Below are 17650 nucleotides of genomic sequence, written 5' to 3'. Positions count from 1 at the left end.
CACACTGTAAAGTTCTAGTTTACAAATCATATAGATTTATTAATATTGTCAATTAAGCCATTCTAAATAATCCATACCTCTTGGTCTTGACTTGATCAATGGCAAACCCCGCGATAATAAACAAGTGGGGTGTTTGAACCAACCAAAGTTAAAGTTAAGAGCCTGAAGTTTGCAACAGAATCTGCAATTACCATTCTTCAAATTGATAATCATATTAAACTGGAAATCAAAGATGATAAGCATGGAGGGGATGAAGATGCTGTTCACGCAGGAGCCCTTCATGACTGATTTGTTTTCTCTTTAATGTCAGATGCAATTGTCTCACCCCTTGAGTATTAATATTAAGGTACACCAAGCCAGAAAAAATTAATAACCCATACTTCAATTATTATTTAATACTTCTTTGCATAGACACCACTCTCAGTGAATACCTTATTATAATAGAAAGACATAAATAGAACATGGTTCAACTGAGTAAGTTTTTAGAAAGCTCAAATTGCCATGCGAATTCATTCCTGTTAATTCTAATTTATCAAGATGACTTACTGTAGAGAACCAAGCCTAATCTTAAGTGTATGAACTGGCAACAATGTATCTGAGCTACATAAAATAATGGAAACAAATCTTAGCTTGTTAGTACATATATTAAACAATTTTCATTAATAATTTTTATGTTATGGGATTTGAAATTCAAATTAAGGTCCTCATATTTTATTTTGATTTATGTAAGAGAAAATATTGTCCTAGACTATGTAGATACTAATTGTAAACAAAGACCACAGGCAAGATATTGATAAAGCCATTCAATTATTTTTTCAATACCTCCTTATCCACAGATAAGAGCAAGAGTTGGATAGAGAAGTTAGAGGATCTTTCTTCTGGTTCTTGACTCACTAAATATTCTTTGTAGACCAAGGAAACTCTGACAGGGAAAATTTAACAACTTTTTGAAGCTTGTGTGCATTTGAACTAACAACAATGGTTAGCTCCAAGTTCTAAGCTCAGTATGGTCCATGAAGCTCCTTTCTTGATGCTTCTAATCCTTCAGTTGAATCCTGGTAAAGATTGACTATAAAGATTGGATATAATTGTGACTGACTTCTGTAAGTGGTAAATCCATAGTATGGAACCCTGCCTCCAAGATGGAAACAAAGTCCTACTCTCCAGACCTTTTTACTCATCTCCCTGTATTTTGAAACCCCTACATTGATACACAGTTCTTTTTTCTTTTTTTTTTTTCTTTTTACTCCTACAAGTAAATTCCTACAGGTTTCATTTTAGACCCATAATATTTCCTCATCTCCTCATTACTTTCAGTTCTATTCATAGAGATAAAATTATAAATTATATTTCCACTGAACAACTTAATTGAGGTGACATCATTATAAAGTATAGTAGGTATAAGAGCTGGGAAAAGGTGCAAAAGAGAGTTATTATCAATTATCCAAAGCAAGAGTTTAACCAGATGACAATTAGAATATAATTTTGAAAAGTTTATCTCATTATATAATGTGGCCAAATTAAAATAATTATTTTATTAGAATTTAAGTTCTAAACTTGTCAGCTTGTCTTGAAATCCTCAACAGAATATTTATAACAATACATGAAAAGAAAAAGGAACTGGGAGAAAACTATGAAAAATAGATTACTTGAATAAATAATGAGAATTTTTTTTTTGATTTTCATGAGAAGCATTTTTCTAACATCTATTTTTTCTTGTTAAGAAAAGCAATTGACTTTTTAAAAGAGTTTACTTAATCTTTCTTTTAAGAATAACCAATGACTTCTAAATTCTTTCAAATTCAGCAATGCTGGAAAAATCAAAATATGTCTGTTCAAGGTTATTTGAGAGGTAATCATTCCTGAAATTGACACAAAAGATGAAGGTCCTTGTTTCTTTACTTCAGGCAAAATCTATTTTGATTGTATTGTCAAGCTTCAGTAAGAACTAGAAATTGTTCTCCAGTCCAATATAGCATCTATATTAGAACATGGATATATTTGTCACTGACTTGTGTAAATAGTGAACTACATTCACTGAGCAGAAGTCAATAAATAATATTAATGTTTTAGGATTCAACAGGGCATCCATATATAAGTTCCCTAGGGACAGTACATTGGATGATTTTTGAACTCTATCCTATCATATTTAGTCATGCAATGCTTGTCAGTTGAACTAAATAATGATAAATTCCTTAGAAATGAGCATTGTTTATAAAAAATTATGTATGTGTGCACATGTGTATACCTGCATGTGTGTTTTAAGGGAAGCAAATAAAAAAATGTATCTATTTTATACTGGAATTCCAAACTCTGGCTTATAGAGATGCTACTTAAATTGGTCTGATATGGGGTCCTGTAAATTTGAATTTTAAAGGCTGCCCAACTGATTTTTATATATAGCCATAGTTCAGAACCACCATTGCATCCCTCCAAAGTATTGCATTTGAAATCTTAACTATACGGTTCTTTGTTTATTATAAAAAGAATTTTAGCATTATAGAGGGAATCATTAGCTGTCATAATTTGAAAAAATATCCACTTTAAGATTCATTATTGCACTACTGTATTTCAGTCTTTCTTTCCTTTATTTTTTGAGTCATTTATTACTTTCTCTGCATAATAGTTATTAACTCTATCAAGTGTATGTGCATTTTGAAAGTTAGAACATTTCTGACTCCTTTAGACATTTGGTTTGTTGCAACCCATTGATATTTAGTATTTAATTTTCTTATCTGTGTTCCTCTAAATACTTTGCCTGAACTGATATAATTTTATGTTGAAAGGTCAGCTGTCAGAAATGGGTATCTGATGTTTTATTTGAACTGCTTTCAACATCAATTAGGTTTTACTGCTGGCTTTGGAATGGCAACCTGATCAAGATTAAAACTCTAGCATATTATCAGAATCATTGACTGGGATAAATTCCTACTAAAGCTCTGCACATTAAAGAAAATAATACAAGTGAACTTTATCATAAAATCTCAGATTTAAAAGGAACTCAATGGGCCATCTAGGACTAACTTCTTCACAACAGACAAGTCCCTGAGATGATACCATGTTCTGTGAGATAAATGTCTACATTTATAATTGTCTATAAAGCTTTCCCCTCCTTTCAATGATTTGGCTTCCAACACAACCTGTTTTTATCCCCTGAAGTATGGATTATAAAGCACAAAATACGTACTCTTTTGTATCCATTTATTAGGAAAAATGATAATTCCTTCATTTTCCATGTACAATGGAGAAAGAAGCTACAAGGCAACCTAAGGGTAGAATATATTTAATTTTTATAAAACACTAATCCCAGTCTTTTAGCATTCTCTCATAAATAAACAAATATTACAGGAATCTTTTTTATATGAAGCTTACCTTCACTGAGCCTGGAATATACAACATTGCTGTCATAGAAACTCAACTATATTTTACATTGATATTTAGTCATACTAAAATTATATAATTATATATTGATTTATATAAACAAATTTTAGGAGTCAGAAATGTGGAGTGGCAGTTAGCATTAAACTTATTGGACAGAATTTAGAATGTTTGAGGTTATTTATTAGCTGTAAGTATGTGGCATGCTGTGAGTACCAATGATTTCGTTAGAGGTTGATTGAGAACTTCAAGTGTAATTTTATTTTTGTCAACCAAAAATATTAATTCAGGAAAAACTAGTTAATACATTCATCTTCTATAAATAGTAAATATTTAGATTAAATAGCATTATTGACTAAAGGCAAACATGACTTTTTAAGTCAGTTGAATTTGGAGAGTTACAAATAACCACTGAGTTATCAAAATCCTTATTTTCTAGGAAAACATTAAACAAAAATAAATTCTAATCTTTTTTTCTATAATCTTGGATATATTTGATATAATATTTTATATGCATGGACTATAACATGTTGAAACTTTAGTTATTTATAATGTTATGTTCATATTATTTTCAAATACACATATGAAAGCAAGGGGAATAATTTGAAGTGATGATTTTTGTTTCTCAAAGAAAAAAGAAAGAAGCAAATTAAGTTTATGCATGAAAATCTATGTGCTACTGATACAAAAAGTTGTGAAAACCAACTTGCTCCTTTTACTATTATATATTCTGAAAATTCTTCCACTTTTTAAATTATGAATAGTGTAGTATCTCATTGCTGTGACAATGGAAATTTTTGTCTTGCTCCTAGGTCATTTCACTGAGTAAATCACACTTTGCACTTTGGCATTATATTGAGGAAATTAAAATTCATTTTTATTTTCTTGTATAAAGTACTTTAGAACCATGGCTTACTGAAGGTCTGCACGGTGAACTTTTGAGGGTTAACGCTCTAATTAATCTCACCCCATGCTCTAAATCCTTGTCCTTTCTACTCTGGGAATTTGCTTTATGGATTATTTTATGCCTCTCATTCTTTAAGTATATGTACCAAACCCACCACTAATGCACTTTCAACAACACTTTTCCTTTTATAGGAGCAGAAAGATATTTTATTTTTTTTAATTTGCCCTTCATCTCCTACAATATTGCTACACATCATTAATATGATGACTATATTTACTGGAATCACTAAGTAGAGATTGCAGTATTGGACCTTTAAATTTATGGTTGCTCGTTTCTCACTTGTGTGAAACTTTTAATTTCAGAGCAGTGTTTTAAAATTACATTTCTTAGAAAAAAATCAAAATCAACAAACAGCTATGAACCAGAGACACACTGGGGGGGTGGCAGGGAAAGGAGGGATTGGGGTCAAATAAGCAGGTTGCAATTGTATGGGGAATATAAAAATAAAATTAAAAAAATAAAGAAATAAAGAAAATTACATTTCTTAGAGATTTTACATGATAAAAATATTCATTCATCAGTTATCTAAGGTTATAACTTTTTTCTATTAATTTTTTTTCATTCCAGAAGATACAAATTAAAGAGAACAGAGGCACAAATAGAGAAAAAGTAATCTATTTATTTATTTATTTATTTATTTATTTATTTTATTGTGTATATATGTATTTGTAGTTACAGCAATGCATATGATTTAGGAATATAGGTTCACACCTTTTGTTAGATGTATGTTACCACACCAGGACTACCACCAAAACACCCATACTCTTTCATCACAGTCTTTGAGCACCCCCGCCCTTATTTCTCCACACTCTTCACTCCCATTCTTGTAGGCTGATTTCTATAGTCTAATTTCTGACGAGATCGGGCGCGTTCACGGTGGTATGGCCGTAGACTCTACAGTCTAATTTCTAAGATATGTTTTTGGATTAATAACTTCATGTATAAATAAATCTGTCATGTTTTCTTCTAGAAGTTTTAAAGTTTAACTTTTAGTCTTTGATGTATGATATTTATTGATTCCTTTTTGTATATGGTAAGAGGTAGGGGTTGGATATATTTTTTAAAATCTAGCCAACCAGTTGTTGTGGCAGGAGTTGTAGCATTGTATTCCAGTGGGTTGCTTGGTATCTTTGTCAAAAATGAATTGGTTATAAAAATGTAGGTCTGTTTCTGTGGCTCTTTTGTTCCAATGAATTATGTGCCTGTCCTTGAATTGGCACCTCACTGCCTAATGACTCTATCTGAATATTAAGTTTTGATTTCAGGTGCTCTAAGTTTGATTTTGTTCAATGGTTTTTTTCAATATTTCTTTACCATTTGCCATTTGCATTTCCATATGAATATTGAATCAGTTTGTCATTTTCTACACAAAGCCAGTATAATGATGACCCAGATTTTTATGAACTATCGATAAATTTGGGAAGAATGGATAGCGATATTGAATATTCAAACCCATCCACTTTGTATATCTCTCCATTTAATTAGTTAGACTTAATTAATGTTTTGTACTTTTCGTAGAAAGGTCAGTTATGCCATGATAAATTTATTCTAAGTAATTTAATTTACCTTTATTAAAGCCATTATAAAATTAATTATTACATTTACTTTTTAAATTGCTTGGTGCTAGTGTACTGAATTTTTCTATACTGACCTTGCATATTGACACCTTGTGAAATTCACTTATTTTCAGTAGTGTTTTGTAGGTGTCTCAAGTTTTCCTATATTTACAATCATCCTCTATAAGAAGAGGAATATGTTTATTTCTTTTCTACTTATGAATGTTACTTCTTTTTCTGGTTACGTTTTCAAATATAATATTTAATGTACCTCTTTTTATATTCCAAATTTAAGAGAAAAGCATTCAGTATTTTACCTTTTGATATGAACTGATGTATAGGTTTTTACATGCAAAAAAATCCACAGAGCTCTTATTATGTAGAATACATTTGAAGAATTGTGGTGGCTCTATAAATTTAATGTTAATGGCAATTGCTAAAATAATCTAGCAATTATATCAGGTAATGTTCTAAGTATTTTGTGTGTATTAATTTAAACATTAAAACCACCCTAAAGACAGTTTCTAATGTGTCCTGCGACTTATAGATAAATGAGACACAAGGCAACCATTAAGCTGGTATGTCACATGCCAGATTTGGAGCCCAGTTTAGATTTCACAGTTAACCGTAGTGCTGCTTATTGTGCAATAAAACTACCAATGATTTCCTGATTGGTGCATTTATCACATGTGGCTCTTACCCTAATGATGTCCTTGGTAACTGTAACTACACACAACCTTATTGAGAAAATAGAACCATAAACAATGAGGGTGGTTTTAAAAAGCCATATATATTTCAACTCTTCCAAAACTTATAGCAAGATTAATCCATGTATAAATATATCTGTAGCTTGTGCCATTCTTGTTCTACCAGTAGAAGGTAGTCCAGTTGAGTTTCTAGGTATTAAAAATCAGTGTAGGGGCCTCCCTGGTGGCACAGGTGGTTGAGCCTAGTGCTGTGAAGCTGTCCGCAGCCTCTGCAGTGCAGGTTCGATACCACCCGGCTGGTGGAGATACCCACATGGTGCAGCAGACCTCTCCTGTCTCGCCCTCTGCTCCCCTCAACAGTGTATTCTGTCAGTCTGCCTGTTTTGTCCCCTGCTCTGTCTCTGGTGAATCCTCTCACCCTCCCACACATCTGGCCTGTACTCCAGTTCTTATATAAATAAATAAATAAATAAATAAATAAATAAATAAATAAATAAATAGATCTTTAAAAAATCAATGCAAATACAACTGTATCTGTATCTCTACTGTCAAAGTCACACAACTTATGCCAACAAAATATATTTTTTAAAGTTATTATTTAGCTTAAGACGGGAAACTCCATTGGGGGAAGGTGGCATTAGAGGAGGTTCCCTGCTACACTCTCAGTATTAAATTCTAAAATAGTCCAGACAGGCACTGGGCTTAAAGAATCCCATGATTTGTGGAAATAAGAGCACAACTTGGACATTGGAGACCAATACTGACCACAGCGACATAGGAGACACTGAGGAAGTTTAACTCTAAACAATAAAGGTGAGTGTGAGAGGTTCCAAACAAGGAAGAAACCGAGTTCATATGTACATTCCTATTATAGGGCAGTGCCAGGGTGGGCAATCTGCTTAGTGTGCACCTAACCATAAAGACCTATGTGTGAACATGTTGAAGGCACCTCTTTTGGCATTTGAGCCCTTACAGTGAAATTGCAATGGAAAGTATATGAAAGTATTGTGGAGAAGTCCCATAGAAAGTGTTGTCTGCAGACTGCAAAGATAGGCCTGAAACCCAGAGAGAAGGGCTATCCATGGTATCACAGGCACAAGCTGTCTCCTGCTCTGCCTACAATACTCACTAGCTACAGACCCTTCCAAGACACTCTCCCACCCCCAGAAGAGGGAGCTACTGATTAGTTCTCCTTGATATATAGTGCCATCTACTGGAAATGTGGCAGCTATGCACACTTAAGACATGAATAAATTATAACTTAAAAATATATATAACTGGGCCTCCCGGTCGGTTGAGCGCTGGGTTGCAAAGCTGCCCACAGCCTCGGCAGCACCGGTTCGATCCCCGGCTGCTCCCCTGCCACTGGAAGAGGGTCCCGCATGGTGCACAGACCTCTCCTGCCGCCCGCTGCTCCCCTCAGCAGTGTACTTCAGTCCTTCTGCCTGTTCTGCTCCCCGCTCTGGCTCTGGTGTATTCTCTCACCCTCCCGCGCTTCTGACTGTGCCCAGTGCTTGTATAAATAAATAAAAATAAATCTTTAAAATATATATATATGTATATATATACATACATATATATATATATATATATATATATATATAACTAATAATGAGGAGATAATGGGAACTTACAATTTGGCATCTTGAGTCCTGGAAAGTACTTCACCACACAGAGAAAACTAATTTCTAGAAATCCACCACAAAGACATGGAAGATCTTTCTTCCTATCAGATACAGAGCTCAAAATTGCCATAATAAAGAAATTAAAAGAAATGGAAGAAAACACAGAGAAGTCGATGAAAGATATACTAGAAAACTGAGAAAAATGAATGTCTTATGAAATTAAATTAATAAACATATGATGAAAATAGAAGCTTTCAATCTGAAAATAATGGAGATGAAAGATGCAAAAACATCAATAGAAGAGATTAAAAATTCTAGAGAAAGCTATGGATGAAGAATAGACAAATGGAAGATTGAATCAGTGGCCTTGAAGGATAATAAAGAACAAAGAATTCAGGTGGGATAAGATAGCTATGAAGAAAAAAAAATGGAGAAGCACTTCAAAGTTATCCCATTCTATGAGAAAAAGCAATATAAGAATTGGTTGAGCCAGAAGGCTAAGAGAGAGAAAGAGAAGGAAACAGAGAACTGATTTAAGAAATAATAGAGAAAAACTTCCTAAACCTAAAGAAGGAACTAAATATAGACTATAAAATTAATGGAACCTGGCCACGTTAATTTAATGGACACCTGCAGCAAGACACAGAATTGTGACATTTTCAAGAGTCAAAACTAAGAAATAATATTGAAGCTGACTAGGAGGAATAAGCAGATAACCTGTGAGAGAACCATGATCAGCCTTACATCAGACTTCTTTGAAGAAACTATGAGCAAGGAGAGAATGGAATTACATGATCAGAATCCTTACATAGCAACTAAGAATATTTCATCCTTTTTAAGGGAGAAATAAAGGCTTTCTCAAACAAGCAGAAGCTGAAGGAGTTTGCAAATGCAAACCTTCTCTCCAACAAATGTGGAAAGAAGCTTTTGTATATAGAAGAGAAGAATACCCCTCCATCCTCACCCTCACACACAAACTGAATAAGGGAATGGATAGAATCACTAAATAAAGGGCAAAATGGTAGACTCAGACTTTCATATGTTAATAATCACCCTAAATATAACAGACTGAACTATCCTTATCAAAAACGCTGTGGATGGTTGGATCACAGAATGGAATCCACCTTTCTGCTGTCTGCTTGGAACTCATCTGAGCTCTAAACATAGACTCAGAATAAAGGGTTGGAAAGTAATTCTACAAGCAAATGGGATCTAAATGAAGGCAGAGACAGTCATATTAATATCAGATAAGATAGATTTCCAGCAAAGAAGGATAACAAACGACAAAGATGGACACTGTATAATGATAAAGGGACTAGTACATCAGGAAGACATGGTACTCATCAATATATACTTCATTAAACAAGGGAAGGATATAAAAGCAATCCAAATTGGGAAAGTAGGAGTAAAGCTATCATCATTCACAAACAGAATGTTAATATACATAAACAACTCTAAACACTACACTAAAATACTAATTGAAACAATAAATCAGTTCTGCAAAGTGACAGATTACAAAATCAATATACAAAAGTCAATTCCCTTCCTATATGCAAACAATGAGCTAGAATAGGAAGAAATCAAGAAAACAATCCTGTTTATAATTGCATCAAAAAGAATGAAATACCTAGGAGCAAACCTAACATGAAGTGAAGGACCTTTATAATGAAAACTATGACATTGTTAAAAGAAATAGCCAACACACCAAAGTTGAAAATATTCCCTGCTCATGGATTGAAAAAATTATCATTGTCAAAATGGCCATCTTACCTAAGTAACAAACAGATTTAATGTAATGCCTTTCAAAGTTTCAATGGCATTTTTGTAAGATATAGAACAAACCTAACTGAAATTCATATGAAACCACAAGTGCCCCTGAATAGCCAAACCAATCCTGACAAAAATGAGAAAGAATGGCAGTATCACAACCCCACATTTCAAACTATACTACAAAGTTATAATAATCAAAACACCATGGTACTGGCATATGAACAAGCAGAGACCAACATACTAGAATTGAAATAACCCATATATCTTTGACAAAGGAGCCAGGAATATACATTGGAATAAATAAAGCCTCTTCAATAAATGGTGTCCAGAAAACTGGCCAGCCACATGCAAACAAAATAAATAAAGGCCTTGGATATAGGACCTGAAACTATAACATATGTATAAGAAAGTATAGAGAGAACAGACCAAACATAGGCCTCAAGGTTATCTTTGTGGATTCAGTTTCAACAGCAAGGAAAATAAGATGATTTAAACAATTTGGACTATATCCAACAAATGTTTCTGTACAATGAAAACAAAAGACACACTACTAAAAATGGGAGAATATATTTCCACACCATACATCTGACTCACACTTGTTATCCACAATCTACAAAGAACACATACAACCCAATAAAAACAAATGCCCCAATCAAAAATGGACAGAAGGGACAAATAAGCATTTCTCCAAGGAAGACATATGGATGGCCAACAGGCACATTGAAAAATTCTCATCATTAATGACAGTCAGGGAAATGCAATGAATACCATAGTGAGATACCACCTCACTTCTATGAGAATGACTCAGATAAAAAAGATCAGTACTAGTCAGTTTTGGCAAGGATTTTGAGAAAAAGGAACCCTCTTAACCTGTTGGGAATGTAGACTGGTCCATTCCCTCTGGAACATACTGTGAGATTTCTCAAAATATTAAAAATGAACCTACCATATCACCCAGCAATTTCACTCCTGAGTATCTACAAAGAATTAAAAACACTGTTTTCAAAGAGATACATGCACACTTACATTCATCCCAACACATTTACAATAACCAAATTATGGATACTGTCTCTGTACCCAAAAAGAGATGAATGGATCAGGAACATGGGATAACTACACACCATGGACTATTAGTCAATGATAAAAATGCCTTGCCATTTGTGATAATACAGATGAACTGGGGGGGAATATGCTAAATGGAATATGTCAGAAGGAGAAAGACAAATATCAGATGGTGTCACTTATATGTGGAAAATAGAAAAACATAGCAAAGGGTCAAATAAAACCAACGATAATAAACCTTAGAACAGCATAAAAGTAATATAAAAATGTTTTAATATAGTATGTGTAATTATATAATTAGTGATGCACTTGTATCAATATGGATAATAGTAATAGAACGTGGTTTTAAAATTAATACAGTAAGAATTTCATTTTTCTACACAGAGAAAAAAATGAGTACAACAAATAATATACCTGTGCATATTTGCATTCTAATCATAAATTATGGCATGAACACAGTAGAATGTGGCTGTCATATCTGTACATTACCTATTTTCCCCAATATCTCTTCTGTACTCAATGAAGTCTACATTTTTATGTCTTCTGATCTCCCTGTACCTTAAGTGCTCATACGGAGGAAATAGGTCTTTTTATGTGGATTGACAGTGAATTAAGTATGCTATTGCATTTGAAGCAAGCCAATTAAATGAATGCTACCTGAAACTATGTAAATTATAACATAGAAACTAGGGGAGACAGGAAACTGCCAGTAGGTAGAATCAGGAAATATGATGATGAATACCTGTGACACCATGCTGTAGCAGGCCTCAGATGAAAGCATAGAGGTGTAGATGGTTTAGAGAGCCTCTAGACAGCTGTGCTGCCAGTCCATAGAAAGTGAGCATGTCTCTGTCTTCAGCAACTAAGAATCTGAAAAGCAACATTTGTCTATGAATAGATTTGGGTAATAATTACATTTATATGGGATGTTATTTGTATTTTTAAACCTACTGTCTCCTAGATCTGGGATTTTGGAATACACTGCCTCAGAGCAGAGGACAGGGAAGCCTGCAGGGTAAGAAATAGAATTTAAGGAATTCCAATTATTCAGTACCCCTTGCATTGGATGGTCCAATACATATTCTCTCTGTAACAATGAATCAGGATTCCAGACTCCTCAGGACTCTCCGGATTTTATCTTGCCAAACTTTTGTTCACACACAAATAAATGAATAAAAATAGAAGGAACACTCTAATACAACACAAATCAACCATCCACCACTTTGAGGTCCTTAGAGTCTTGTCTCTTGTTAGCTGAATTTAACCTCTGTCCTGAATCTTTCATCTCCTTGTGTGTTCTTTTAAATGTATTCCACCTTCTTACTCTCTTTTAAAAAAAAATAAACTCCCATTTATATTTGTAAAAGTAATTTCTTTTTAAATGTCATCCTCATTTTTAGGAGAACTTGGTTTCAAGGCCTATATTCATCTATTTTGAAATTATTTTCAACCACTTCTGCATCATTGTGGAAAGTTCAATGACTTGCTGTCTCTTACAGCTAACATTATATACTAAGAAAAATAATGAAAATATAAATAAATTAATAATAAATTAAAATATTTCATTAATCTTCTGCATTATAGCAAGCCTCAAGAAAATGTTTTCATAGGTATTATTTTAATTGAAGCTATTACTGGTCATTGAAAGCAATATTGGTCTGAAATCACTTAAACAAGAATTTTAGTTTGATAGCAAAATTCAGAAAATATGTAAGAATGAAGTGATAGTAAAATAAGGATGATATTCTCTCAGTTTTTAATTTTTCAAAATTTATTATGGGATTTTGAGGTCTAGAGTTGCTGTTTACATCCATGGCATACCAAAGAGGAAAATCCATGCATGAGATCACATTATGTACACAATCATAATATAAGAGACATTAGATTATATTCTTCCCCTCATTACAAATATTCTTATAACTCAACTATTGATAAATAAATCAGTCATATGAAAACATTAAGATTTACTTTAATATTCCTACACTCACAATCTTGACAGAGGTAAAGGGATCACAATCCTGACATTCTAGAATTACTTTGGATTAAATTGAGTTTAAGGCAGATGTAATCCAGCAATCCCAAGTACATCCAAATGTTCTTCAAAGGGAAACCATCCAAAAGCCATTACTGCCTCCAGTTCTGGGTCCATAGTCATTTGTTAAGTTGTTTTCTCCTTGGCATGTTTTAATGTTGCACTCCAAGCTATTCCAAGCTCTTTGCCTAATGAGAAGTTTCTGTTAGGTATATTGAGATGTGTTAAAAAAAAAAAATCTGGAATAATTCCTGTTTAGAAAACTGGTGATATAATATACAAAGAGTATACTCTTTTTTAATTTTTTTAAGATTTATTTTATTTATACAAGAACTGGAGTATAGACCAGAGGTGCGAGGGGTGAGAGGATTCACCAGAGACAGAGTGGGGAGAAGAACAGGCAGATTGACTGAAATACACTGCTGAGGGGAGCAGCAGGCGAGGCAGGAGAGGTCTGCTGCACCATGTGGGTGTCTCCCTGGCCAGCCGGGATCGAACCTGTGCTGAAGAGGCTGCAGACAGCTTCACAGCACTGCGCTTAACCCACTGTGCCACCAGGGAGGCCCAGAATTTCCACTTTTTAAAGAGAATGAGTTCACTAAGAAGAGGGCTCAGTGGCAACAAACGTGTCTTCAGATGTCCTCAGGGGAGCAAAAGCGCCTACCGCAGCTGAGAATCACTGATTTAAGCTGTCTACCACAGCCATGATGCCTGTAACTTGAAAACCTGTAACAACAGCTAGTCCCAGAGTTTCTTGACCTGATGGCTGGGGGTCTTTTCTGTGAACAGTTCAGATTTCTTACTGCTCTTTTCTTTGAGGTGTGGGATCATACTTTATTCTTTGATTTTGTTATTAAGCAAATGATTTTAACTTACTTTCCCTGACAGGTGTCAAGGTTAAATATTGAAAAATCATTCTGCAGGATTTTTTTTTTCACAATACCTCAAGTGTTCTCAAACTTAGGGTCTTAATCAGAAATGTATTAATCATGTCTTTCTCTACAGTATTTGCATTTTTTGGTAATTATAGACTAATGAGTATGCCCTTTATGTGATATTTTAGCTCACTTATGCCTTTATAAATATTTCAGTTTTGTGATAATTAAGTAAATTGAATGTAATTAATTAGAAATGCAATCAGTGGATATAGTTAGGAACTACTCTAATGTAGTACTTTTAATGTCCTAATATTCTTTTAATAAATTCTTCATGAAGATTTTTTTCTTTTTTCAAAATCAGTCCCTAAGTAAATAAACTAAATAGTTTTCTGATTAAGGAAAGTTCAATTCATATAACAAGTGAGGTGTATTTGCTATTCATTTGATTTTGTTGCTCTTTACAGGAATTCATACAGAAAGTGTTCAGCAGAGTCATTCTGAAAGAAATCATTTCATTTATATAGTAACTCTTTTGGAAAACTAAGTTTATTATGCAAATCTCAAGCTTCAAAATATTTAATTATAATTATGTCAAAGAAAATTAGCTAAGAGGTGAAACTTTTTGATGAAAAGTAAACAAAGATTGTGTGCTTTATTGAAAATTATTTTAATGAGTAATATTATAATCAACTTTTGAGCAGAAAGTATGTGATCGCTCTTTTTAATAGACTAACAGCTCATGTATTTTCATTGTTCAACTATTTTTCAGACTTCCATTTTCTTAGAATAAAAGATTACTGCTAAAATGAGTCACATTTAAAATACAAATGAATATGGCATAACATACCTTTGAAAGGTGTTACCATATTTTCAAATTTTAAAATTCAATATTAACTTTAAGAAACTGACTATGAACTTTTCCTGCTTATACATCACTTTCAATTGCTCTGAACTTTGGAATTATGTTATAAATTATGTTAGAATTTTCTTCTGACCGGGTCCAAGGTTCTGTAACATTTTTTAAAGAAGTTAAAGAAGATAATATTAAATTTAAATTCTCAAAGTTTTATAAAACTTTTTTGTTTTTTATTAAAGCACTCATATTTTCTTAAGTTTTTCTGCTTTAGCTATTGGGATTTTTTTGATTAGATTTAAAATTCATTGTGATTTTACATGAAAAAATATTTTTCCATTTATTGAAACATTGAATAATAAAAATAAAGATGCCCTTTGATTAGATTATCCCTCAAGAAGTTCCACTAAACCACTACAAATATATTCCTACGGTAATACATTTTGATCACTTGTGGCAGGGCTAGTTAGAATTTTTCCTGCCCGTTATTGAGTTATTGGACAAAGAAAAAAATATTGTACAGATGTGAGTAATTTGATTTGCCAGTGGGTGTATTCAGTGCTTCTTGATATCAGATGAAGCTGAATTAAATTAGTCATTGGTGCATTTGTCGATTGGAGCCTGAAAGTCTGGCCTATTTAATTTTAAAATAATTTGTACTGAGTAAATTATGTACATAAGCACTAAAGAAATCACATTACTTCAGAATTAGCAAGATCTATTTCTTTTAGAGTAGGAAGATAATTATCTCTCAAAAGATGGCTTAGATTTACAATTTTTTAATCAAGTCAAATATGCAGTAATAAAATATTATATTAAGAATGAGTTAAGGATACTCAGGCTTGAAAGTTTATAAAGAGTAATAATTGTGAAGAAAATCAAACAAAAATAAACATTAAGAAAACCTTACATACCATGATAATTTGGGTTATTTGATTTTAACTTTATATAAATTTTGTTAACATTTATTCAGAACCTGGTCCGTGGTAGCTACTCCTCTGGGAAAACTGGCTGATTTGTAAAACTCTAGGTTCAGTGTTGTCCCAATTATTCACATGGAATAATTGCAGTTGAGAAGACTAAAGAAGCTAACCCCAAATTCCACATTTAGGAATTGAGAGTGTAAGATTTGAATTCAGATATAATGTGCAGATATAATGTTTCATAACATTCTTTTATCTTTTTATATAGTGTGTGCAACAGAATTGCCAATGTACTATTGTCACTCTTGACTTTCTATTGATACAGCTAAATGCATTTGAATTACTCTTTTTCTTTTTTTGTACAGTGCAAGCTAGAATATCAGACATGTGTCTTAGGAAAACAGATCTCAGTCAAATGTGCAGGACGCTGTCCATGCCCTTCTGATAAGTCCACAGGTACAAGCAGAAATGTTAAGAGAGGTATGTGAATATTTATAGTTTTACATTCACTCCTGCTATTTGGATGTGTTGCAGTAAATGTTGTCATTAAATATGCAATGAAGTTTACTAATAATAATTATGTTGTAGGTGAAGCTTTTTGTTATTTGTTTTTTTCTGTTAGCCTAAATTATAGTAAGTAGTGATTTGTTTTCCTATAGGTTTCAATTTATATTAGTAGTAATAGCTGGGTTTTGCTTTTCTATATGTTCACTGTGTACAAGATATCTAAAACAATACACATTTACTGTGTTTTAAATGTGCTTTACTTCTATATGATACATATATAGTTTATATAAATTTTCCTACTAAATAATTTTATAAATTGAACTTTCTTTTGATTCGATCTAGAGTTTTTACCATTTTTAAATTTGTTTGGTGGTTAATAAGATAATGGCATGCATCTAATACTTTGTGTGTCAACAAATAATTTCACATTTCCTAGATTATTTATTGTAGTACACTTGGTATTATTATTATTTTATTTTTGATATTGTTTATGACTTTAACGTATCTCCTTGGTTCTAGTAAGTTCCTCACAGCTATAAAGAAGGAAATACAGGGAGTAGATTTTTTAAAAAGTCAAAGGCTATTGTATAAATACTATCATCATTTATTATATAATTTATAGCCATCTGAATCTTGTAATTTAACAATTATTATACTGGGTTCTTAAGGTAGAGAATTCGTTTACAGAAAAATATGAACCATCAATATGCCTTTAGGGGAAACAAGTCTTAATTAAAATCAAGTTAATTTAATGTAGGCTATGTATTTACTATTGTTATATTTAAGATAATTTAAAATTTAAAAAAGAACCTATGGTATCAACTTTAATAATGCAATTAGTCAATTTTATTTTTCAAAAATAAATAATAACTCCAAAAGTAATATAATTGTTTCTCAAATTAATGGTAAGCTATTGCTCAACTGATAGAAAATGTAAAAACAGACACTAACTGGTGGAGGAAAGCTTCTAAACTACCTACTAAGAGTCATCCTTAGTGCCTCTCACCAGCCTAGGGCCAGCTTCAGAGCCTGGTTTTTCTCCCACCAACACTTGTCCAGTCCATTCCCTACACCATAGGTTAATAGAAATGCTCAATAAGACCTTGAATGCATTAATCAATCCCAATATAATTAAAAGCTAAATATAGTTTTCTTTTCACTGAAGTACTGTGATATCTTTGCTTTTCTCATCTCCACTCTGTATTCACACAATTGAATACATTTTTCTGTGAATGTTTCTTGAGGTATGAAGTAAATCTTATTCAAGTAAATCAATATCCATGTCCCAATCTTTGCATTGGAGATTATTGAGAACACCTTTTGAGAAGGAACAGTCAACATATGTGTATACCTTTAGCAGATAATACTTTATCCAGATTTCTTTTCAATTAA

General features: G+C 32.6%; 1 protein-coding gene across 1 annotated transcript in view; it reads left to right on the top strand.

Annotated features, from left to right (window-relative positions):
- The window catches only part of SPOCK3 (SPARC (osteonectin), cwcv and kazal like domains proteoglycan 3), a 295465-nt gene that overhangs the window by 198602 nt on the left and 79213 nt on the right, over positions 1-17650 (top strand). Inside the window, exon 6 of the mRNA XM_037526414.2 lies at positions 16117-16231. Coding sequence (XP_037382311.1) covers positions 16117-16231 — 115 coding nt within the window. The remainder of the gene's footprint in view (positions 1-16116; positions 16232-17650) is intronic.

Source organism: Talpa occidentalis, unplaced genomic scaffold (genome assembly GCF_014898055.3).
Source record: "Talpa occidentalis isolate TD23 unplaced genomic scaffold, MPIMG_talOcc4v2.1 talOcc4.4, whole genome shotgun sequence".
In the NCBI taxonomy this organism is placed as follows: Eukaryota; Metazoa; Chordata; class Mammalia; order Eulipotyphla; family Talpidae; genus Talpa; species Talpa occidentalis.
Note: the sequence above shows the minus strand (reverse complement) of the source record. Positions and strands in the feature narration are given on the sequence as shown.